Source organism: Trifolium pratense, linkage group LG6, assembly GCF_020283565.1.
Source record: "Trifolium pratense cultivar HEN17-A07 linkage group LG6, ARS_RC_1.1, whole genome shotgun sequence".
NCBI lineage: Eukaryota > Viridiplantae > Streptophyta > Magnoliopsida > Fabales > Fabaceae > Trifolium > Trifolium pratense.
Window position 1 is genome coordinate 22127671 of NC_060064.1, and position 26612 is coordinate 22154282.

Sequence of the window (26612 nt, forward strand, 5' to 3'; positions counted from 1 at the left end):
TCCAATTTGCCACGGAGAAAGGATACAGTAAAGTTATTTTGGAGTCAGACTCTATAGTCGTCGTAGACCTTATTGTGAAGCGTTGTCCAGACAATCACCCTTGTGCTTCTATTATTTCCTCCATCAATTTCCTTAAGATGCAGGAGTGGGAGATTTCCTTGCAACACACCTATAGGCAGGCCAACCAGGTTGCAAACTGACTTGCGGGTCACGCTTTAATTTTACCCACGGGTATACATGTTTTTAATAGTCCTTTGCCGGGTTGCACAAACCTTTTATGGCAGGACTGTGCTGGTGTTTATTTCAATCGTAGAGTTTTATTGTAATTTAGTCTAACGACTTCCCTCGTATAAAAAAAATTAATTGTACCAAACAAAAAGTAAATCATATGATATTGCAAATACATTATTCATCGACTTTCTCCCCATGAAACAATGTATACAACTAGAATACATACATATAGTAAGTATGAGCATACTCTTAAATATAATCAACCATGTTTAATTTATGTAGCTTGAACTCGAAGAGGTTGAACCCTCTTTAAGGATAATCCAAATTGTTCATCCATATTCATGTTTTCTGGCATTAGTCCATCAGCAAGTGTCCATTCAAAATTGCGTAAAAGGGATGCCACTATTAAATGCACAATCCTATGAGCTAACGACAATCCTGGACAAATTCGTTTGCCTGTCCCAAAGGGTATAAGCTCAAAATTGTTACCCTTATAATTTATATCACACTCCAAAAATCTTTCAGGCATGAACATATTTGAATTTTCCCAAATGGTTGGATCTCTTCCCATGGACCACACATTGACTAAAACTTCTGCATTTTTTGGGACATTGAAGCCTAATATGTTCACATTTTCATCACATTTGTGGGGTATCAATAATGGAACTGTAGGGTGCAATCGAAATGTTTCTTTCACAACTGCTTGTAAGTAAGGTAGCTTGGAAATATGTGATTCTTCAAGTGTTTCATCTTTGCCAATTGCTTCACATAATTCTTTTCTTGCTTTTGTTAATTTGTCGGGGTGACGTAATAACTCAGCCATAATCCATTCAATTGTATTTGAAGATGTGTCAATCCCACCAACAAATAAATCCTAATATATGGAACATCATATTTTCAAGTTCAGCAAAAAAATATAACATATCATATTAGCAAAACCATTCAATGAAGCAAAATACTAAAAATTGTTCATAGAAGTAAAATTTCCCAATTTTAGATTTAAGTTAGCTTTTTTTTAGGTTACCCATAAGAAACTGTGGATAATTTATGCAACGATCAATAACAACTAGCCACGTAAATAAATTTGTAAGTATATGGTAAAAGTTAGTTTGTGGGTATCACTCATGAATTTATTTTTGTGTGGCTAATTCTCCTTAGTTGTTAGATAAATTATCCATAATTCTTCGAGGGATAATGTATGTTTCACCTTACGTGACAATATGTGATTCTTCTAAAGTTAAAATGAATTTGGGACGGGAGCTAAAGTCGGATCTACTTGACAACGTCCAAATATGTAAATTAATCTTCTATATACATAGAATTAAGTTTGTCTCTTTCAAAGTGAAATCAAATTTACATTTAGCTTAATCATAGTGGGAACTAGGCATGACAATACTATAGAACTTCTACCCGTTGGTATCCGCCCGAACTCGTCCAAATTTTGATAGGAAAAACTCAAAATGACTAAGTTTTAGTTTTCCCCAATTTTAAAATACAAAAACGTGGCAGATAATGGAGACAGAAAAAAAAAGTACTTCTATATATTATGGATATTAAAGTACCGTTTGACCCGGCTTTTTTTAGGTGTAGCAATTATTTTAATCATAAAGCTATAAATAATAGGTTTAAAACTAAAATTAATGTTGTTTGGTATATCTTACTTTTTTTTAAAAAAAAAAGAAGTTAAAAGTTGTTTTTTTTAATTATTATAATAAGGTTAAAAAATATGTTTGATAATATATTATAATTTTTCTTTAAATATAGAAACTGTTTTTTTTTTTCTTACCAGAGCTTTTAAAAATTGTTGTTTGGCCTAATTTTTTACTTCTAAGAAAAAAGAAAGGAAAAAATGCTAGGTCAAACGGTACCTAATAGTCGCGTGAGCTTATAGTTTAGTTGATAGGACATTGCATTATATATTCGGGGGATCAGTGTTTGAACTCCGATCATCTTACTTATCCACCTTAACGGTGATATTTCTAGCCACTAGACTACATTACCAAAAAATAATAATTTATGAATATCAAAATTTAATTATTGAAAATATAACACTAACCATAAACAAATGCACCATTTCATTGCGGCTCAATTCAGAACTAGTGTCTCCAATATTGTTAAGAAGTGAATCTAACACATCATTGCAAACCTCATAATCAACTTTGGAAGCTCTTGAACAAATTCTATCTTCAATAATTCCATCAAGAATCTCACACAACTTCTTCATATGATCGGTCATCCTTGCACGTACACTTTGTGGATCTAATGGACGGAGAATTGGAAAGAAATCTGAAATATTAGGCCTACCAGCTTCTTCCATCATACCCCAAACAATATTCTCAAACTCTTGAGACTTTTCATCATGTGTGATTTGAGACAAATCCATAGAGAAGAAAGTGTTTGAAATTGAATTAAGCATAGTTATAAAAACAGCTTTACCAATGTCAAAAACTTCACCTCTGTTGCATTTTTCATTCACATAATCCAATAATTCTTTCAACTTTTGTTGTCTAATGACTTTTGTGGAGTCAAGATGTTTTGGAGAGAATACTTTTGTAGCACAAACTCTCCTAAGTTTCTTCCATGATGTTGATAAGGGGTGAAGCCATGTGATTGAGAATTTGTAATGCTCGGTTGCATACACAGAGTGAGGGATTGTCCTATTAGAAAAGATTTGGGAATTTTCATGTAAGACTTGTTTGGCTAGTTGTGGTGATGAGATTACTATCGTTGTTATGGTTCCTAGTTTTAGTGTCATGATTGGTCCATAGATTTTAGAGAGTTTTGTGAGTGTCTTGTGTGGGCTTTTGCCAAGTTCTAAGATGTTTCCTAGGATGGGGAGTGGGTGTGGCCCTGGTGGAAGTTTTGTAGATTTTTTAGTTTGGCTTAATTTTCTAATAATGAAGATGAAAATGGTTGCACTTACGAAGGTAATTCCTAGTAGAAGTGTTTGGTACTCCATGGCTCATTGGTTTGCCTTTCCTTTTTGTGATATGGATATTTATAAGAGAAGAAAAGAACCACCATGTAACATGGTTAAAATATTTTTTTTATATAAATAATAATAATATTGTTCTTGTGAGCTTAACTTAGTTTGTAGGAGCATTGCATTCTATATGTAGGGGCCGCGGTTTGAACTCGGGTACACCTCACTTATCTATCTTATGGATGGAATTACTACTTAATTTAATTTCCAACAATATATAACATCTAATTTCTTTGAGAGATAAATATCTATGTCAATTTATCTCAATATTAATTAATTTCTTGAGAATACAGAAAGTTAAATGAAAAATAATAGATAAAAAACTGGGGGCATAAAAAACTAGGAGAAAAGTTGATTTATATTTTAAGCATAAATGCACTTTTGGTCCCCTTATTTTTAAAAAAATGAAGTTTTGGTCCCCTATTTTAAAAACCAGTTTTTTAGTCCCCCTATTTTCATTTTTTTTTGAGTTTTGATCCCCCATCCCATTTTGGGGTTAATTTTGTTGATGTGGTCTTTAACCAATGATGTGACAATATTCATGTGGACAAATTTAATATCTATGTCATTATTATATATTTTTAAATTCAATAAAACTTTATTTATAAAATATTTTAATTATTAAAATTATATATTCAACTGAGATAATAATTTTAAATCTTATAAAATATGAAATATGAAACCCTAATTATCAAACCTTCAACTACTAGAATTTTATTCACCATTAGAGAGAATCATTCCTTTACCAATCCTATAGTTTCCGTTCAAACTCAACAATTTCTAGATTTTTAAAAACAAAAAGAAATTAGAGATGATTTTGTGATTCAATAGAAATTACTCATACTATTTAAACTATCTATGACTTTGGATGGGTTTGAATGAAAACCCGTAAATTGTTTTAAGTTTGAAGTTGAATTCTAGATTGGTTTTATATAAAGTTGGATGATGATGATGATGAAAGTTGGCGATTCTTGAAACACAAAACTTGCTTTCAATATGCAATAGTTTGATTTGAATCAAAGAGGACCATGTCCATGTTGTGATTGTTTGTTTTTTCTTTGATTTAATAAATTAGAGGTTGTGAATTTTGGGATTTTTTATTTTAATGAGTTTACGATGATGATGGTGAAACGTGATTATTTTGTTTTCTGGATTGGTAAGAAGAGTAGGATAACTGGATAAGTGGATGATGATAATGGGGGCTATGGATTGTTTGGTGTGATTTTTGATGTTTTTGAATTATTTTTTATTGATTTCTTCTTAAAAAATATGATAATTTTAATAATTAAAATATTATATAAAATAAGTTTTATTGAATTAAAAATAAATAATAACATGGATATTAAATTTGTCCACGTGGACGCTGATATGCATTAATGACAATGTCACATCAACAAAAATAGCCCTAAAATGGGATGGGGGATAAAAACTCAAAAAAAGTTAAAATTGGGGGACTAAAAAGTTAGTTTTTAAAATATGGGGACCAAAACTTCATTTTTTTGAAAATAGGGGGATCAAAAGTGCATTTAAGCCTATATTTTATTAAAAACATTGACCCGTAAATTACTTCTTCCAGATGCTATTATAAACAAAAAACACTTTTTAGATTCATTGAAAAAATAATGTATTTAGTCTATATTATTGACTGGATACATTGTTTTTTCAATGAACTTAAAAGTGTTTTTTGTTTATAATTGTGTCCGAATGAAGTAAGTCTATAACGTATAAGTGAGAGAAATTTTTTACAATTTATAAACTTTTTTTACTATTGTATTAATAAATTTTACCATTAAATAAGATGTGACATATTGATCTAATAGTGAGTGAGACTAATTGATTTAATACACGATAAATACAAATTTATATATAGTGAAAAATTAGTCTTGTACATAATTGACAAAGTCTCACACGTAACTATGCATGAATCACACGAGAACTTATAAAAAAATGTGGGTTTTTTGGGTGACTTAAATTTCACATGAGATGCATGAATCACACAAAAACTTATCTCAGTTATTCACTTTAACTTTTTTGTTTTTCTCTGTACTATATTCTTTTTTCTTTTATGAATCAACAGTTGTCGGATTAGAAAAATGAGAGAGGGCGAACTGGTTAGAACTTTTTTTTTTTTTTTGTCTAAAATGGAGAGTATGGCATTATAGTAAGTCATCGACATCCCAACTATGTTGGCACCTCAATACATTACCACTCCTCCACCATCTCACCAAAAGTATTATTAGAATGAAAAAACAAAAGAAAGGGTGGGGGGGCATAAACCAAACCCACCAAAACAAGATTAACGAAAGCGATAATTAGACAAACCAACTCTATCTCTAAAGAAACTCTCTCTAGAGCAACTTGGTAATTGATCCCACCAGACTAACCCATCAACAAAAAAACCCGCATTAGCTAATCTGTCTGCACAAGTATTTCCTTCTCTATAAATATGAGAAAATCTAAAACGAAAATTCCGAATGATATGAAGACAGTTTTTCCATTTAACCTTCAGCTTCCAAGGGACCACATTCACATTAGTGAAAGCTTGAACTACAAGGATATAGTCACATTCAAGCCATAGACGGGTCCATCCTTTAGCAGAAGCAAATTCAATAGCATAAATTGCAGCACAAATTTCAGCATAAAGAGAGGTTGCAACACCAATGTTAGCCGAAAATGCACCTAAAAAAGTACCAAGATGGTCTCTAAAGATGCCACCACAAGAAGAAATACCTGGAGAACCTCTAGAGGCACCATCAGTATTGCACTTCACCCAAAAACTAGGAGGCATGATCCAATTGACTTGTTTAATAGATGGCGGAGGGGGAGGATGACAATCAACACCAAAATGCTTGAGGATAGAAAATTCTTTTATAGATGAGTACATGTGACCTTTGGAATAATGAGCTGCTTGATGAATAAGACTTTTCACATAGATCAGATCCCGAGAAAAATAGGGATAAATATCATTAAACCTGACATTGTTCCTGCATTTCCAGACCTTCCACAAAATATTGACAATGGCTGCAATAATGAGATCATGCAATTGAGGACTCCAACCTTTGTTACATATGCCAAGAAGAGAATCAAAATTTGAGAGATCAAGAGGCATGCCTAGCAAAGAAGATAACCAGTTCCAATACTGCATTATAAAGGGGCAGCGCAAGAACAGATGAGCAACAGTTTCGTAACTACTGCCACAAAGACTGCAACAAGAAACTATCGTGAGGCCTCTTTTGATCAAGTTATCATCAGTGGCGATAACATTGTGCATAATTCTCCAAACAACTAAAGATCTAGAAGGGGGAATAAAAAGTTTCCAGATGAGCTTGGTCCAGCCTATACATTGAGGGGGCGGCATATCACAAGAATAAACTGGTTAGAACTTAGAACATCAAAATTCACAATTTTTTTTTGGTTGATTAAACAGATCCTACTCAATTTTTAATATTATTTTATACTTTCAAACTCTTTAAACAATTCAAACTCTTTTAATATTATGGTGTAATGAGTAAAATGGTCTCTTAAAGATATTTTTTGTTTTATATTGGTCTCTTAAAGAAAAAAAAAAGTCTGAATAGGTCCTTAAAGAAAAAAAAATGTTCGAATAGGTCCCTTAAAGACATATCCGTTAATCAGTTTGGTCCTATTTGAACCTTTTTTTAGGGACCAAACTGATTAACGGGGATATCTTTAACGGACCTATTCGGATCTTTTTTTCTTTAAGGGACCGATCTGAAACAAAAAATATCTTTAAGAGACCATTTTACAAATTAAGCCTAATATTATTTAATATTATTCCCTTCTGGGTTGTTACTACACTTTTGTAATTTGTGTGGTTTGGCTGGGTCAGATTTTTTGTCCCCTCATCTTCTCTGTACTATCTTTATTTTAATTTTAATCTATTTCAGGTGTTGCAGTTGGCTTGCCATATGCACCTCAGTAGTTCTGTGTAGCAGGGCCACATCTTTTTGGACCAAAAATGTTGTATTGCTTTCACGCAAATGACAATCTCGACCGTAGAAACATTATCGTATGGCCCTGACTAATCTAATATCATTTAGTATGTGTTTGGTTCTATGGTGGACATAATTGATTTTGACAGAATTGAGTTTGAGAGAATTGATTTTAACAAATTTGAGTTTGACAGAATTGATTTATATTTGGATATAATAATGCACAATTGATTGTTAAGGAAATAATAGAGAAGTTTGTATGTCATAAATGTAGAATTGATTCTCTCCACCATAGAAGCTAAAAATTGTGGCTTCAACTAGAATTGATTCTGAAAAATAGTCAAACACAATATTATTTTTTTTTCATTTGCAAGGTAGAATAAATTCTAAGGTGTGTAGAATGGAAACCAAACACACACTTAATTAACAGTTACTACATTATCGAAATAATTGCGTTAAATCCATTTTCAATATTTGAGGCTCAATTTCTGTTTATATACATATATAGAGTAGACCAACTATTCACATACTATTTCAGCAACGTAAAACAAAAGGTCCAAGTAACTACACGCAAGCAGAAAACAAATGTTATAAATGTGACAAAGAAAAGTATATCAGGTAAAACTAAAGCATGTGAAATGTGGCCCTTAGTGATAAATCTTGTACACACTTTGGCTTTGCGAAGTCTAACATGAACATGTGATTCATGTGTTGCACAATACACATGTCTCGAATAGGTATTGTAATTTGACTTATACCCAGTGGACACCCGTAAAAAATATCTATAATAGGTAGGGTAAAAACTCACATTTTGGGTACGGGTATGAGTAATTACCCGCAAAAATGAACAGGTATGGGTGCGGGTACGGATACTTTAGTTCCCACCCCGCCTCATACCCGCATAATATATATTTATTTATTTTATATATATTATTATATAATTACATATGTATATCAATTTTAAAAAAAACAACACTATTAAACTAATACACATTTTTAATAAAAATGTTTATTTATAACATAATACAAGCACAATGTTAATATGTCAACAAAGAAATGAACTTTAAAATGAGGTTAGTAAAATTTTTGTTTATAATTTTCATGAGTCAACATTAATTTTTTTTAAAAAAATTAATTATATTAAAATGATATGATATTTTATAATTGATCGATTTATTTTTAATAAAAATGCGGGTAACGGATACGGGTATGTGTACTTAGGTACCCATAGGGTATGGGGACGGGTACAAAGGATGTTACCCACGCGGGTATGGGGATGAGTACGGGTAATTTTTCAAATTACGGGGATGGGGATGGGTACTATAGTACCCTACCCATACTCTACCCATTGTCATTCCTAGTCTCGAATAACATTATAACGAATACGAATTTTACAAAATCGATCGTTGAATTGAAAGATTATATGATATAAAACCCAAACTGTTAATTTGGATCCTCTCATGTTTATTGTCTCCCGACTTCTCTCCTGTGTAATTCTCATCCCTTGGATTAATCTGATGGTGAGACACAAAAACCAAAATTGGAGAGAGAAACTCATAAAATAGGCATTTCATTCTTTCCCTTTTCTTCTCCACCGCCCCACCACTTCCAATTTCTTCTCCACCGTCACACGACCAATCACATAACAAGTTCTCGGCACGGAAGCGACGGGAGGAAGGAATCGCGTTTAGCTGTGGTGACAATTTGCAAGTTAAACTCACTGCTCAAGCAGAAAACAAATGTTATAATGTGACAAAGAAAAGTATATTAGGTAAAACTAAAACATGTGAAATGTCACCAACAATGAATTGGTGCAATAGTAAGGATTTTGATCATTTTAAGCATGTAGTTAGTGGTTCGATTCTTGATTCATGCGTATCGAAAAAATTCGGTTGAAAGAAGAGAACTCACCTTGTGTACCTCACAAACTCCCTGACGGAGATTTATCATCGCTAAGGATAGTGGACTGGAAATTAAACTTCGATATCATATTAAAAAAAAGTGAAATGTGGCCCTTAGTGATATATCCGGTACACACTTGCCTTAACCTTTTCCATATACTAAAAACTCTCGAGACAAAATTGAAAATTCTCACTTCTGTTTTCTCTTGTGAATAAAAATCTTAATTCATTTCATTAATTAAGTAATTTTTAATATATAGGAGTCGATTAAAAAATATTGTGACTAGCTAAAGAATAGGTTGTCTTTACTAAGTGATGAGTTATCATGGAATCATAGTCGTTTGTCGCTTGACAAACTCGACCTCAAAGTTTTTAGCTAATGATAATAGAGACTTAATACGAAAGATTACAATACTAATTTTTTATGTACCGACGTGCCTAGAAGAAATAGCATCAACTACTACTTTAGAGTGACTCTCAAATATGACATGAGAGAGTCCTCTATTAATCCCTTCTTCAATTACTTCTTTGAATGTCATCGCTTCTCCCTCGAATATGCATAATCTTCCATGGATGAGTTTAGTTCCATCAAGTACAAACTGCCCTCGGTGGTCGTGTAAACAACAACCCCAACCGTTGCTCCAGCTGCGTCATAGAAACTAACATCCATTTCAAATATCCTGGCCACGGTGGACTCAAATGTGAGGTTGTTATATACTGTTTGTTGCTGCATATTAACTTCAGATGTTTTCTCTTCGGGCCCCCGTGTTTCTTTTATACCCCCAAATATTCCAATTTTGCCCTTGATAAAAACTTCGGTTCGCAGAAACCGAATTTTTTTTTTAGTACAAATTCAGAGTAAAATTCGGTTTTTATAAACCGAAATTTGTTTTCAAGGCAATAACGACTTTAAACGAAATTTCAATTGTCGTGTCCTTGTTATCCCTTTCTAAAACTTTTTTTTATAGATAGGGAAGTTAAGCTACCTTAGTCGGCCTATGCAACTGGCATCTTCCACCTATTTGATAAGTTGTAATCTATCCACTGCTTAATAATTAAATCTTTTCTTTAACACTATTTTTTATATTTGATATTTGTTTTCATAGAACCAGTACTTGAAGCACTTGAAAATCTGGTGAATTCATCTGATCATGAGACCGCGTACCATGCTTGTTGGGCAGTTTCCTATGTTGCTAGCGTAGATAATCAACTTGTTATTAGTGGCAGTTTTATTGTACTCTTCAAGAGACTATTGATTAATTGGCTTTCTTCATTAAAAAAAAAGTTAGAGCCAATTCTATAAACTTATTTAAGTGTCTCTCGGATAATCAATTGACAAGAATCAAAAACAAAATAATGAATTCAGAAACATGATAAAAAAATACGCTTGTTGGGTAATATCGAATGTTACAGTTGGATCTCAACATCATATTTACGGATACCTATGTCTTCGATTGTTTCGAGACTAGATGTTACAATATCAGGATCACGACACGTCAGAAGATCACACGAGGCTTCCATACACACTTTATGCAAGAAGTACCTGTCAACCAAGGAAAATATTGTAACTTTTTTTAAATGAAAAACTTATATTGCACTATGGAACTTCCCACTATCTCACTTTGGTAGAAGAACCGCACAATATACCATTTGAGATGGACCAAACAACTCCATTTTTGACATTCAACTCAACGTTTTCAAGCAAGCCAAGTAAACGACCAACAATATTATAGTATATTACAGCCTCAATTGGGTGTGGAGACCCAGCAGTAACGTTGGATATTATCCTCAAACCGTACTTTATGATTATGTTTCTGAATTCATTTATTCTTTTTGTATGTTTGAGCCCTTTGTCGAATGAGAAATATTCGTCCAATAGCTCCACAGTTAGAATTTATTCTAATGGGCCTGTTTTAGAAAGGGATAACAAAGACACGAAAATTGAAATTCCGTTTAAAGTCATTATTGATTGTTTTGCCCCATCTATCAAAAACGTTTTAGAAAGGGATAACAAAGACATGACAATTGAATTTCTGTTTAAAGTCATTACTGATTGTTTTACTCTATCTATAAAAAAGTTTGAGAAAGGGATAACAAGGACACGACAATTGAAATTCCATTTAAAGTCATTATTGACTGTTTTGCATGGTCAACAACAAGTGAAATATTGCATAGAATTAACGCCGCCTGTTCAATACGATGGACACATTATTATCATCAAACATATTTTTATAGTATTGAAAGTAAATAATGTTTAATATACAAAAAGAGCGACGAGAATGTTGAGTAACATAGGAACATTAAATTTAGCTACAATTTTCATATCGTCAAACTTTCTATAGTAATGCGTCTTAGAAACGATGAAGCTTGCAACTACATATAGACAGGGGTAAGTCATCAACCATCAAACATAATTCTTTGTTTAAAAAAAGTCATAGTATTTTTTTCGGTTGACATGTACTTCTGGCATAAAGTGTGTATGGAACCCTTGTGTGATCTTCTAACGTGTCATGATCCTGGCATTGTGACATCTTGTCTCAAAACAATCGAAGGCATATGAATCCGTAAATATGATGTTGAGATCTAACTGTAACATTCGATATTACCCTACAAGGATAATGTTTGAGCATGTTTCTGGATTCATTATTTTAATTTTGATTTTTGGCAATCGATTATCCGAGAGACACTTAAATAAGTTTATAGAATTGGCTCTAACTTTGATTTTTTTTTTTTAAATGAAGAAAACCAATTCATCAATAGTCTCTTAAAGAGTTCAATAAAACTTCCACTAATAACAAGTTGATTATCTACGCTAGCAACATAGGAAACTGTCAAACAAGCATGATACGCAGTCTTATGATCAGGTGACTTCACCTGATTTTCAAGTGCTTCAAGTATTAGTTCTATGAAAAACAAATATCAAATATAAAAAATGGTGATAAAGAAAGGATTTAATTATTAAGCGGTGCATAAATTACAACTTATCCAATAGGTTGAATATGCCAGTTGCAGAGGCCGGCTAAGGTAGCTGCAATTGCCTTATCTATAAAAAAAAGTTTTAAAAAGGGATAATAAGGACCCGACAGTTGAAATTCCGTTTAAAGTCATTACTGACTGTTTTGCCCTATCTATAAAAAAAAGTTTTAGAAAGGGATAATAAGGACACGACGGTTGAAATTCTGTTTAAAGTCATTATTGACTGTTTTGCCCTATCTATAAAAAAAGTTTTAGAAAGGGATAATAAGGACATGACAGTTGAAATTCCGTTTAAACAAGGACACGACAGTTGAAATTCCGTTTAAAGTCATTATTGATTGTTTTGCCCTATCTATAAAAAAAAGTTTTAAAAATGGATAACAAGACATGACATTAAATTTAGCTACAATTTTCATATCATCAAACTTTCTATAGTAATGCATCTTAGAAACAAAAATGCTTGCAACTACATATATACAGAGGTAAGTCATCAACCATCGAACATAAGTCTTTCTTTTCATGTACAAGATAATGAATGATACATACCTGATACCTATATAAAGGGGCATATTATCTCTTCCCATGAACTCAATCAGCTTTGGTACAACGTCATTTGTGTCAATAAGTGTATCAATGGAACCGTCATAAGATCCTTTAAACATATCACAATTTGTTAGATTTTAACTAAAAGGAAGAGTAAAAATAATAAGAACTTTTAATATTTATTTTATTTTTTAAAATAAGAGTTGTTTTAAAAACAATATAATGAGTGGAATTATCTTACGTACATATATTAAATAATGAGTTTATCTTATAATGAATCATTTGGGTGGATTGAAGTTCGATCGCTGAGAAGAGTAATTGTTAGTTACATTTTATTTACTTTGTGACCACACTCAAGTTACTAGAGCCCCTTTTCTCTGAAATTAAAGAGTTAACACAAGTACAAAAATGTTGATAAATGTTGGTTCAGCCATAAAAGAGTTAACTATATTGTAAGAGTTTTTCGACTCCCATGACCTGTGTGAAAATCTCTTTGATGAATGATTTATAAATACCTCTATTACTACTTGTTGAATTTTTTGGTCTATTCAAAATGGTGAACTTCGAAAATCAATTCATCTAAATTTTTTTGGTCATAACAATAAATTTTATAATTAATTTGTGTACATACCCACAAATACTACGATATTGGATGGGTGCCACCGCCACATATGACTTTTAGATAATGTGTATATATATGTAGAAAAATCAACAAAAGATAAAGGCAAAAACAAAAAGCTATGGAGTACCAAATATTTCTAATATTGATTAGTTTTATGTGTGCAAGCATTTTCATCTTCATTTTTAGAAAATTAAACCAAACTCAAAAATCTACAAATCTTCTTCCACCAGGGCCACGCCCATTTCCCATCATTGGAAACATTTTAGAACTTGGCAAAAACCCACACAAGACACTCACAAAACTCTCTCAAATCTATGGACCAATCATGACACTTAAACTAGGAACCATAACAACCATAGTAATCTCATCACCACAACTAGCCAAACAAGTCTTACATGAAAATTCACAAATCTTCTCTAATAGAACTGTCCCACATGCACTTTGTGCACTTAATCATGACAAAGTCTCAGTTGGAATGCTTCCACCATTAGCTTTATGGAAGAAACTAAGAAAAATTTGTGCTACAAAAGTATTTTCTACAAATATTCTTGACTCAACAAAAATTCTCCGCCAACAAAAGTTGCAAGAATTATTGGATTATGTGAAGGAAAAATGTAACAAAGGTGAAGTTTTTGATGTTGGTGAGGTTGTTTTTACAACTATCCTTAATTCAATTTCAAATATTTTGTTCTCTATGGATTTGACTCATTCCACACCTGATGAAAAGTCTCAAGAGTTTAAAAACATTATTTGGGGAATCATGGAAGAATCTGGTAGGCCTAATGTTTCAGATTTCTTTCCAATTCTTCGTCCATTAGATCCACAAAGGGTAAAAGCAAGGATGACCAATCATATGAAAAAGGTGTATAAGATTTTTGATGGAATTATTGAAGAAAGAATTTGTTCAAGAGATTCCAAAGTTGATTATGAGGTGTTCAATGATGTGTTAGATTCACTTCTTAATAACAACAATCTTGGAGAAACCACTTCTGAATTGAGCCGCAATGAGATGGTGCATCTATTTCAGGTTAGTATTGTTTTTTCAATAATTGAATTTCAGTAAATCATAATCTAATCACTTTTTTAAGGAGTTTATAGGCGTATGTAGGGGTGGAAATAGTTCAGACCTCTCAAGGGTCTATGATACCAAGATATCCCTACAACCTTTCAATATTTTGGATATGGTTTTTTTTGTTTTGTTTTTATAATCTATGAAATATGCGGATTGATTATATATGTTTCTAACTGCACTACATCCGTACATTTGGTTGGATGTAATGTTAAGAAGTTCCACATCGAATGTGAGTTGACCTAGACAGTCGTTTATAAGTAAGAAATAATTTTCACCTTACAAGCCGATTTTTTATATTTGAATTAGGCCAATTTCAATTCTCACCTTAAATTTAATAGACATTCCATATTTATTTGAGTAGGATTTATTTGTTGCCGGGACAGATACTACATCAAGCACCATTGAATGGATTATGGCAGAGCTACTACGTAATCCTGAAAAATTAACAAAAGCAAGAAAAGAATTATGTAAAGCAATTGGCAAAGACGAAACAATTGAAGAATCACATATATCAAAGTTACCTTTCTTACAAGCAGTGGTGAAGGAAACATTGAGATTGCACCCGGCTGCTCCATTATTGCTACCACACAAATGTGATGAAAATATGAACATATTAGGCTTCAATGTGCCAAAAAATGCACAATTATTTGTCAATGTGTGGGCAATGGGAAGAGATCCAACCATTTGGGAAAATCCAACTATGTTCATGCCTGAAAGATTTTTGGAGTGTGATATTAATTATAAGGGTAATAATTTTGAGCTTATACCTTTTGGAGCTGGCAAAAGAATTTGTCCAGGATTGCCATTAGCTCATAGGACTATGCATTTGATTGTGGCATCCCTTCTACGCAACTTTGAATGGACACTTGCTGATGGGCTAAAGCCAGAAGACATGAATATGGATGAGCAATTTGGGTTAACCCTGAAGAGAATCAAAGCTCTTCGAGTTCAAGCTACTTCATCACCATAGATGGATATGTTTGAAGGGAAAATATGAATATAATTAACATTTGTGTCACTTTCATGGCTCTAAATTATAGTTGTGGTCGTTGACTTATTGTGATAAAATGAAAATAGATGCATTTGATATGACTGCAATTATGTTTGTCCCGTCGTTGTTGAGACTTCTAAAATTGTTATATTGTTGTATATGGATTTGGATTCTCTAAATTTGTTTTTCCTAAATTCACCTAAATTCAAGTAAAAATGAACTAAGAGAGAGAGAGAGAAAAAAAATATTGCATATCTAGGTGTATTTATGTATGTTGTAAAGACCAAAATACCCTAGAGTTTTGCCTAAATGTAAGAAATTTAGGAAACTATGACTTTTGAGAATCTAAATTTGTTGGATACTACAATTTGAAATGGGTAAAAATAATTTCTTAATAAAGGATGATGTTATAGCCATTTGTGAACTTAATAAAAACAAAAAGTTGTATATTTTCAAAGAGTAGATACACATATAAACAATAATTAATGAACCAGATCAAATAACATTTATTCGTAGTATATTTTTCCCAATGAAAATAGGTTACACTTTGTTTTGCGATAGTAAAAAGATTGAGTAATTTTATAAAAATACGATGATTCATCGTTTAGTTATTTAACATTAAAAAAATTAAAAAAAATCATTCAAGTAACTCATTATCTAAACCGGAAATTAGTGGATTTATCCAACCAAAATAGATCGTTATTTTTCATAGTGAAAATAGGTTATACTATATTTAAGAAAATACAACGATTGAGTTATTTTTATGAAAAAATGTGATGATTCGTCATTTAGTTATTTAATTGGAAAAATAAATTATAATTTGGGTAACCCACTACCCAACCCAAAATGGAAATTAGCGGGTTTATCCAACCTGGTCCAATGTTGTAATTGCGGTTATTTTATTGGAGATTTTCTTTTGTCATCGTACCGGTTTCTCACACGCCTACGAGTTTCCATTTTTATCTTCCGCTACTTAGCTACTTAAGTAGCGGATGTTATAAAAATGAGAAATTTGAGAGACAAAAAACACCTTACATGAAATTCAAGATTTTAAATGTCTGCTACTTAAGTAGCGGATTCATCCCCTATTTAAATAACGGAAGTTATAAAAATGAGAAATTTGAGGAAAAAAAAAGACACCCGTAAGATGAAAATAGATTTCAAACGGCTACTTAAGTAGCGAACGTTATAAAAATGAAAATTTTGAGGAAAAAAAACACCCACACCGACAAACTTTAAAAAAAAAATCGTTGAATTTCAATAGTTTGAATACATAACTATATTTTTTGAATTTTTATAAAAATTTGTGGAGTTGATCTACTCAATGAGATCTTTGAATTCAACGGTTGGATTGAAGAAATATAATGTTGATATCGAGTTATTAAGCGGAGTTAGTCAATGGAGACTTACTCCTTGAGTCAACAGATCACTCCTCATAAAATAATAACAAACTAAAAAGGCTTAAATATAAAAAAGGTCCCTCCAATTATGATGTGCTTAAACTAAAAAAGGTCGGATTGAGATTCAACCGGTTGGACCATTTTTTAAATAAATATTTATATTTTGATATTTTTTAAATAAATATTTATATTTTTTTAAATAAATATTTATATTTTGATATTTTCTTTATTATTTATTATGAGATTGATATAATATAAAAAAAAAAAAAATAGAGATGAGAATGATATAATATAAGGAAGTGATGTGGAAACAAAAAAAAATAGAGATGAAAATTATATAATATAAGGAAGTGATGTGACATTATTGTGTGATTTAATTGGATGTAAGTGGGTGATGTGGATTAGGGTTAAGATGGATAGTAGAAGAACTATCTAGGAATTATATATATAGATAATAACAAACAAAAAATGCTTAAATATGAAAACGGTTCCTGAAATCATGACTTATTATGATTTTAGTCCCCATAAAAAGAAGTATGATTTTACTCTCCATCTAGTCATTGGTAAATGCCACATCAGCTTAAGTGAACTTGAGCTATACCCTTGGTTGCTATTGACAGCATAGGCCCGAGCCCAACTGGAACACCAGGAGTAACACCACACTTGTTTTGATGTTCCCATACACCATCAGTAAGGATTGCAGCCACAATTTTGTCATAATCAGGAAGAACAGAGTAAACTTTTTTAACAATCTGCTCAGCCTGGTGCAAAATGAAGCCATATGTGAAAAAACATATATATACAAAAGAAAATGGTTGGTGTAATCGTCGTCGTAATCATCATAATGCACTACGTAAATTTAAAACTAAAGCACATATGACATTCACCCTATTAGATTACCTCTTGTAAAGGAGAGTGAATTTCAGGAGGTGATTTGGAGTGTTCTTCAGTGTACACTGCAGCTTGGCTTAATGCAGTTAAGAGAGTTTGCTCGTCATATCCAATTCGCAATTTTGCCTGGAAAACAAGTAATTAACAAGAGAAGTAAACCAAACCCGCCAGATTATTTGAATAACAGAAAAATTGCAACCTGTAGCAAACGGAAGCAGTTCCTTTATGCGACTCCTATTTTGACTCACTTCCAGATTCCTGAACACATTTATAAACAGAGGGAAATTAGTAGCGAACTCTAACTCGATTAAAAAAATGCTCCAAATCCGAGTAAATTCATTTTTCCTACCCTTATAAGAGACCGGTCATGTGTATTAACTTCCGACATACACACAACCACGGAACAACAGATTTAAATATCAAAAACAAGCGTCCAGCCAAAACATTTGTTAAACCTTAGCTTTTAGAACAAAAACAAAGACTTGCAAGATAGGAAAACTATAAGAAATGAAACTCTCTCAACCACATTATTTTCCTGCATGCAATGTAATAATTAAATAAACTTCTACCCATGGCGGCTGGAATACCACCATAATTAAACTGCCTTTTATTTTTTTTTAATTCAGATAGGATTTATGTTGGCTTCGTCGGGAGGCTCGCATAGTTTGTTACGTCAGCTCCAAAAGGATGCCCTTCTAGAGACCTAAAACCTCCATATCAAGAGAAGGAATTGTCCACCAAACACTTTTTAAATGCAGACCAGACAGACAGTGATTTCTGACAGACAAAATCCCCCTCAAGAAAAAGAATCCAAATCGAAGGCCCTCTCACCCGAAGCTAAGAGCCCTAGCTAATGATAGAAAATAGGATCAAAGCCACTTCACTTCCTCTGCTTTTCATTCTGGATACCAAAGGGTTCAAGGGCATAGCCTAGCACGATTACTACATAGAAAGAATTTTGCTTGTTGGCCTTTTCTCATGTGCGCTGGTGATGGTGCCTTACTAGAGCTAGAGGAACGTTTAGTGAGAATTGACCCTCTCCCTCTACCTCTGTCACTTCTTGTGGCACTATAAAGCGATAAGGACAGATGTTTTCCCCTAGGTCAGAAAAATTAAAGCCATTTGCACCAGCCAGGCGCATTGGGTCAATAATGCTAATCCCTCTTTTTGTGCAACAAAGCGAGCTGAAAAGGGATGTCGTGTTGTAATGATGAATGTCAAAAGTGGGATAGATAACACGGTTCAAGTCTTCAATAACAGAATATCTCAAGTTTATATTTGTGAAATATGTGTTTTGACCGCATAAGATAATACAACTAAACTAAGGTTTAAATATGACTATGTAATGTGCTTTATAAGGTGATCTCGAAGCTGTTAGCAAATAGGCTGAAGGTGTTCCTTGATAAATGTATCTCACCAGAACAATCGACCTTTGTGGAAGGGAGATCAATATTGGATAATGCCCTTGTCGCAATTGAGGTGATTCATGCTATGAAGAGGAAAACAAGAGGAAGAAAAGGGGACTTGGCTCTAAAGATTGACATTCGTAAGGTCTATGACCGTGTGGAATGGGGGTTCTTAAGAGGTATGTTGGAGAAATTGGGCTTTAGTGAGAAGTGGATAAGGTGGATGATGATGTGTGTGAGTTCAGTCAATTATTCGGTGCTTCTGATTTATGATAAAGTAGGTCCTATCTATCCAGGAAGAGGGCTGAGGCAAGGAGACCCTTATCACCTTATTTGTTCATTATAGTAGCGAAAGGTTTGACAGCCCTTATTAATCAGGCGGTGGGAAGAGGAGACATGCATGGGGTGAAGATATGTCGAGGGGCGCCAATGGTGTCCCACTTACTTTTTGCCGATGATTGTTTTATTTTTTGCAGGGCATCCCTGACGGAGGCGAACCAATTATTATCAATACTAAAAGTTTATGAGGAGGCATCAGGACAACAAATTAACCTAAATAAGTCAGAAGTCTTCATAAGTCGCAACATCAGTCATGCAGCCCAAGAAGACCTTGCAAGAGTCTTAGGAGTGAGACATGTTCTTGGGACCGGTAAATATTTGGCGCTACCATCCATGATTGGGAGGAGTAAAAGGCAATTTTCTCATTTATAAAGGATCGAATGTGGAAGAAGATGAACTCGTGGAGAGGAAGATCATTGTCAAAAGCCGGTAAAGAAATAATGATAAAGGCAGTCTTACAAGCGATTCCATCATATGTCATGAGCACATACCTCATTCCATCTACAACAATAAAAGGTCTTTAAATTAGTTTGTTATAAATAATTTTAAAATATGAGAGAAACTATTGTTCCTATCTTTTAGGTACGAAAACAACAACTGAACCCACACATCACTGGCACAATTCGGCGGACCCATGCACAAATCTAAAACTAAATTGCAAAAAAAATAGTGATACATGGGAGGAACGAGAATAATAACTAGATCTGAGTCAAACGAAGTCGAACCTACATTGTTAACCAACTATCCGGGTCACCAGCGCACTGGAGGCAACGACAACCACCACCCAAAAACACACCAACAAGCAACAAAGTTGACAAGGGGCGACGGAACCGCCAGATGAACCGATCCAAAGCTACAATGAAATATGGCATATTTACTATATATTTGCTTGAAAGTTGGGGAACTGTTCAGCACTTATGGCAGAACTCTGGGGCATCCTATCAGCACTCCAATTTGCCACGGAGAAAGGATACAGTAAAGTTATTTTGGAGTCAGACTCTATAGTCGTCGTAGACCTTATTGTGAAGCGTTGTCCAGACAATCACCCTTGTGCTTCTATTATTTCCTCCATCAATTGCCTTAAGATGCAGGAGTGGGAGATTTCCTTGCAACACACCTATAGGCAGGCTAACCAGGTTGCAAACTGACTTGCGGGTCACGCTTTAATTTTACCCACGGGCAGTGGCGACTCCATGATTGTTAGGGAGCCTGGGCAAATTTTTGGAGGGAATTTTATCAACCTAAATTTCGAATATAGAAATATTTAAACTATGTTTTTCAATATTTAATTTTGGAAGAAATTTTTAAACAAGAAATAACATGCAAGAGTATAGTCATGTTTCCAATATAATTAAGGCTCAACTAAATAAGAGACTACAATGAAAACTGACTCCACATCGACGTATATAATTATATTAAACTACTTATTTATACAATCAAAACAACTTAACAAATTTTAAAATTCAAAACACCATCAAGTCATCAAACAAAGATTATAGATTGAGAAGGTTTTAGGTTGTTAAAAATTAGAATTAATTGCATATTTGATCTGTTATGTTTATTTTAGGTTTCAATTTGGTCCCTTATTTTTTAAAACTTTTAAGTTGGTCATTTTCCTCAAATTTTAGTTTAAATCGTCGACTTTTCTAATGAATTTGTGTACGTAGACCACTTAGGAGAGTACTATGTGAATGTTTTAGAAAAATTAACTCAAAATTTAACAAAAAGTTAGAAAAAATTAACTCAAAATTTAACGAAAACGACCAACTTATGTTGAGATCAATAACATAAGGAACCAACTTGAAACTTTTAAAAAATAAGGGACCAAATTGAAACCTAAAATAAACATTAGAGACTAAATATGTTTCGTACGGTACCTTTACGAAATGCGTTTCTTTCTTTTATTTTTATTTTTTCTTGTTTCTTATTATTACAAAAAAAAAAAAAAAAAAAAAAAAAAAAAAAAGAGGCAGCCCAGGCTTGTGCCGGGCTTGCCAGACGGCATAATCGCCACTGCCCACGGGTATACATGTTTTTAATAGTCCTTTGCCGGGTTGCACAAACCTTTTATGGCAGGACTGTGCTGGTGTTTATTTCAATCGTAGAGTTTTGTTGTAATTTAGCCTAACGACTTCCCTTGTATAAAAAAAATTAATTGTACCAAACAAAAAGTAAATCATATGATATTGCAAATACATTATTCATCGACTTTCTCCCCATGAAACAATGTATAAAACTAGAATACATACATATAGTATAGTATGAGTATGAGCATACTCTTACATATAATCAACCATGTTTAATTTATGTAGCTTGAACTCGAAGAGGTTGAACCCTCTTTAAGGATAATCCAAATTGTTCATCCATATTCATGTTTTCTGGCATTAGTCCATCAGCAAGTGTCCATTCAAAATTCCGTAAAAGGGATGCCACTATTAAAGGCACAATCCTATGAGCTAACGACAATCCTGGACAAATTCGTTTGCCTGTCCCAAAGGGTATAAGCTCAAAATTGTTACCCTTATAATTTATATCACACTCCAAAAATCTTTCAGGCATGAACATAGTTGAATTTTCCCAAATGGTTGGATCTCTTCCCATGGCCCACACATTGACTAAAACTTCTGCATTTTTTGGGACATTGAAGCCTAATATGTTCACATTTTCATCACATTTGTGGGGTATCAATAATGGAACTGTAGGGTGCAATCGAAATGTTTCTTTCACAACTGCTTGTAAGTAAGGTAGCTTGGAAATATGTGATTCTTCAAGTGTTTCATCTTTGCCAATTGCTTCACATAATTCTTTTCTTGCTTTTGTTAATTTGTCGGGGTGACGTAATAACTCAGCCATAATCCATTCAATTGTATTTGAAGATGTGTCAATCCCACCAACAAATAAATCCTAATATATGGAACATCATATTTTCAAGTTCAGCAAAAAAATATAACATATCATATTAGCAAAACCATTCAATGAAGCAAAATACTAAAAATTGTTCATAGAAGCAAAATTTCCCAATTTTAGATTTAAGTTAGCTTTTTTTTAGGTTACCCATAAGAAACTGTGGATAATTTATCCAACGATCAATAACAACTAGCCATGTAAATAAATTTGTAAGTATATGGTAAAAGTTAGTTTGTGGGTATCACTCATGAATTTGTTTTTGTGTGGTTAATTCTCCTTAGTTGTTAGATAAATTATCCATAATTCTTCGAAGGATAATATATGTTTCACCTTACGTGACAATATGTGATTCTTCAAAAGTTAAAATGAATTTGGGACGGGAGCTAAAGTCGGATCTACTTGACAACGTCCAAATATGTAAATTAATCTTCTATATACATAGAATTAAGTTTGTCTCTTTCAAAGTGAAATCAAATTTACATTTAGCTTAATCAGAGTGGGAACTAGGCATGACAATACTATAGAACTTCTACCCGTTGGTATCCGCCTGAACTCGTCCAAATTTTGATAGGAAAAACTCAAATTTATTAAGTTTTAGTTTTCCCCAATTTTAAAATACAAAAACGTGGCAGATAATGGAGACAGAAAAAAAAAGTACTTCTATATATTATGGATATTAAAGTACCGTTTGACCCGGCTTTTTTTAGGTGTAAAAATTATTTTAATCATAAAGCTATAAATAATAGGTTTAAAACTAAAATTAATGTTGTTTGGTAAATCTTACTTTTTTTAAAAAAAAAAGTTAAAAGTTGTTTTTTTTAATTATTATAATAAGGTTAAAAAATATGTTTGATAATATATTGTAATTTTTCTTAAAATATGGAAGCTGTTTTTTTTTTTCTTACTAGAGCTTTTAAAAATTATTGTTTGGCCTAATTTTTTACTTCTAAGGAAAAAGAAGGGGAAAAAATGCTAGGTCAAACGGTACCTAATAGTCTCGTGAGCTTATAGTTCAGTTGATAGGACATTGCATTATATATTCGGGGGATCAGTGTTTGAACTCCGATCATCTCACTTATCCACCTTAACAGTGATATTTCTAGCCACTAGACTACATTATCAAAAAAAAAAAAAATTATGAATATCAAAATTTAATTATTGAAAATATAACACTAACCATAAACAAATGCATCATTTCATTGCGGCTCAATTCAGAACTAGTGTCTCCAATATTGTTAAGAAGTGAATCTAACACATCATTGCAAACCTCATAATCAACTTTGGAAGCTCTTGAACAAATTCTATCTTCAATAATTCCATCAATAATCTCATACAACTTCTTCATATGATTGGTCATCCTTGCACGTACACTTTGTGGATCTAATGGACGGAGAATTGGAAAGAAATCTGAAATATTAGGCCTACCAGCTTCTTCCATGATACCCCGAACAATATTCTCAAACTCTTGAGACTTTTCATCATGTGTGATTTGAGACAAATCCATAGAGAAGAAAGTGTTTGAAATTGAATTAAGCATAGTTATAAAAACAGCTTTACCAATGTCAAAAACTTCACCTCTGTTGCATTTTTCATTCACATAATCCAATAATTCTTTCAACTTTTGTTGTCTAATGACTTTTGTGGAGTCAAGATGTTTTGGAGAGAATACTTTTGTAGCACAAACTCTCCTAAGTTTCTTCCATGATGTTGATAAGGGGTGAAGCCATGTGATTGAGAATTTGTAATGCTCGGTTGCATACACAGAGTGAGGGATTGTCCTATTAGAAAAGATTTGGGAATTTTCATGTAAGACTTGTTTGGCTAGTTGTGGTGATGAGATTACTATCGTTGTTATGGTTCCTAGTTTTAGTGTCATGATTGGTCCATAGATTTTAGAGAGTTTTGTGAGTGTCTTGTGTGGGCTTTTGCCAAGTTCTAAGATGTTTCCTAGGATGGGGAGTGGGTGTGGCCCTGGTGGAAGTTTTGTAGATTTTTTAGTTTGGCTTAATTTTCTAATAATGAAGATGAAAATGGTTGCACTTACGAAGGTAATTCCTAGTAGAAGTGTTTGGTACTCCATGGCTCATTGGTTTGCCTTTCCTTTTTGTGATATGGATATTTATAAGAGAAGAAAAGAACCACCATGTAACATGGTTAAAATATTTTTTTTATATAAATAATAATAATATTTTTCTTGTGAGCTTAACTTAGTTTGTAGGGGCATTGCATTCTATATGTAGGGGCCGCGGTTTGAACTCGGGTACACCTCACTTATCTATCTTATGGATGGAATTACTACTTAATTTAATTTCCAACAATATATAACATCTAATTTCTTTGAGAGATAAATATCTATTATATGTCAATTTATCTCAATATTAATTAATTTCTTGAGAATACAGAAAGTTAAATGAAAAATAATAGATAAAAAACTGGGGGTGTAAAAAACTAGGAGAAAAGTTGATTTATATTTTAGGCTTAAATGCATTTTTGGTCCCTTTATTTTCAAAAAAATGAAGTTTTGGTCCCCCTATTTTAAAAACCAGTTTTTTAGTCCCCCTATTTTCATTTTTTTTGAGTTTTGATCCCCCATCCCATTTTGGGGTTAATTTTATTGATGCGGTCTTTAACCAATGATGTGACAATATTCATGTGGACAAATTTAATATCTATGTCATTATTATATATTTTTAAATTCAATAAAACTTTATTTATAAAATATTTTAATTATTAAAATTATATATTCAACTGAGATAATAATTTTAAATCTTATAAAATATGAAATATGAAACCCTAATTATCAAACCTTCAACTACTAGAATTTTATTCACCATCAGAGAGAATCATTCCTTTACCAATCCTATAGTTTCCGTTCAAACTCAACAATTTCTGGATTTTTAAAAACGAAAAGAAATTAGTGATGATTTTGTGATTCAATAGAAATTACTCATACTATTTAAACTATCTATGACTTTGGATGAATTTGAATGAAAATCCGTAAATTGTTTTAAGTTTGAAGTTGAATTCTAGATTGGTTTTATATAAAGTTGGATGATGATGATGATGAAAGTTGGCGATTCTTGAAACACAAAACTTGCTTTCAATATGCAATAGTTTGATTTGAATCAAAGAGGACCATGTCCATGTTGTGATTGTTTGTTTTTTCTTAGATTTAATAAATTAGAGGTTGTAAATTTTGGGATTTTTTATTTTAATGAGTTTACGATGATGATGGTGAAACGTGATTATTTTGTTTTCTGGATTGGTAAGAAGAGTAGGATAACTGGATAAGTGGATGATGATAATGGGGGCTATGGATTGTTTGGTGTGATTTTTGATGTTTTTGAATTATTTTTTTATTGATTTCTTTTTAAAAAATACGATAATTTTAATAATTAAAATATTATATAAAATAAGTTTTATTGAATTAAAAATAAATAATGACATGGATATTAAATTTGTCCACGTGGACGCTGATATGCATTAATGACAATGTCACATCAACAAAAATAGCCCTAAAATGGGATGGGGATCAAAACTCAAAAAAAGTTAAAATTGGGGGACTAAAAAGTTAGTTTTTAAAATAGGGGGACCAAAACTTCATTTTTTTGAAAATAGGGGGATCAAAAGTGCATTTAAGCCTATATTTTATTAAAAACATTGACCCGTAAATTACTTCTTCCAGATGCTATTATAAACAAAAAACACTTTTTAGATTCATTGAAAAAATAATGTATTTAGTCTATATTATTGAATGGATACATTGTTTTTTCAATGAACTTAAAAAGTGTTTTTTGTTTATAATTATGTCCGAATGAAGTAAGTCTATAACGTATAAGTGAGAGAAATTTTTTACAATATTCTCTGTACTATATTCTTTTTTCTTTTATGAATCAACAGTTGTCGGATTAGAAAAATGAGATAGGCGACACAAAGTGATATCAAGTATCAACCGGTTAGAACATCAAAATTCACAATTTTTTTTTGGTTGATTAAACAGATCCTACTCAATTTTTAGTATTATTTTATACTTTCAAACTCTTTAAACAATTCAAACTCTTTTAAGTCTTAAAGACACTTTTTGTTTCACATCGGTCCCTTAAAGAGAAAAAAATCTTGAATAGGTCTCTTAAAGAAGAAAAAAAATGTCTGAATAGGTCGTTAAAGACATATCTGTTAATCAGTTTGGTCTTATTCAGACCTTTTTTTAGGGACCAAACTGATTAACGGAGATATCTTTAAGGGACCTATTATGACCTTTTTTTCTTTAAGGGACCAATCTAAAACAAAAAATATCTTTAAGGGTCATTTTACTAATTAATCCAAATATTATTTAATATTATTCCCTTCTGGGTTCTTACTACACTTTTGTAATTTGTGTGGTTTGGCCGGGTCAG

General features: G+C 32.4%; 3 protein-coding genes across 3 annotated transcripts; 1 reads left to right on the plus strand and 2 right to left on the minus strand.

The window, feature by feature from the left end:
- Positions 1–348: 348 nt before the first annotated feature.
- Positions 349–3203, minus strand: LOC123892780 (cytochrome P450 76T24-like). Its single transcript, XM_045942646.1, has 2 exons — positions 2288–3203; positions 349–1105 (listed from the first exon to the last, which is right to left on the minus strand). Exons 1-2 carry the CDS (start codon positions 3188–3190, stop codon positions 506–508), a joined length of 1503 nt encoding a protein of 500 aa, XP_045798602.1. The 5' UTR covers positions 3191–3203; the 3' UTR covers positions 349–505.
- A 10083-nt stretch (positions 3204–13286) lies between these two features.
- LOC123892775 (cytochrome P450 76T24-like) lies at positions 13287–15379 on the plus strand. Its single transcript, XM_045942641.1, has 2 exons — positions 13287–14236; positions 14643–15379. The coding sequence occupies exons 1-2, from the start codon at positions 13328–13330 to the stop codon at positions 15249–15251; spliced, it is 1518 nt and encodes a 505-aa protein (XP_045798597.1). The 5' UTR covers positions 13287–13327; the 3' UTR covers positions 15252–15379.
- A 6069-nt stretch (positions 15380–21448) lies between these two features.
- Positions 21449–24308, minus strand: LOC123892781 (geraniol 8-hydroxylase-like). The gene is made up of 2 exons (XM_045942648.1): positions 23393–24308; positions 21449–22212 (listed from the first exon to the last, which is right to left on the minus strand). Exons 1-2 carry the CDS (start codon positions 24293–24295, stop codon positions 21613–21615), a joined length of 1503 nt encoding a protein of 500 aa, XP_045798604.1. The 5' UTR covers positions 24296–24308; the 3' UTR covers positions 21449–21612.
- Between the last annotated feature and the right edge of the window lie 2304 nt (positions 24309–26612).

What these genes read in the sequence shown, in the direction of transcription:
- LOC123892775 (XM_045942641.1), top strand. Translation starts at nt 13,328, where the DNA reads ATGGAGTACCAAATATTTCTAATATTGATTAGTTTTATGTGTGCAAGC. An exon ending in AGATGGTGCATCTATTTCAG is followed by an intron (nt 14,237 to 14,642) that starts GTTAGTATTGTT and finishes TTATTTGAGTAG; the next exon opens with GATTTATTTGTTGCCGGGAC.
- LOC123892780 (XM_045942646.1), bottom strand. Translation starts at nt 3,190, where the DNA reads ATGGAGTACCAAACACTTCTACTAGGAATTACCTTCGTAAGTGCAACC. An exon ending in AAATGGTGCATTTGTTTATG is followed by an intron (nt 1,106 to 2,287) that starts GTTAGTGTTATA and finishes TCCATATATTAG; the next exon opens with GATTTATTTGTTGGTGGGAT.
- LOC123892781 (XM_045942648.1), bottom strand. Translation starts at nt 24,295, where the DNA reads ATGGAGTACCAAACACTTCTACTAGGAATTACCTTCGTAAGTGCAACC. An exon ending in AAATGATGCATTTGTTTATG is followed by an intron (nt 22,213 to 23,392) that starts GTTAGTGTTATA and finishes TCCATATATTAG; the next exon opens with GATTTATTTGTTGGTGGGAT.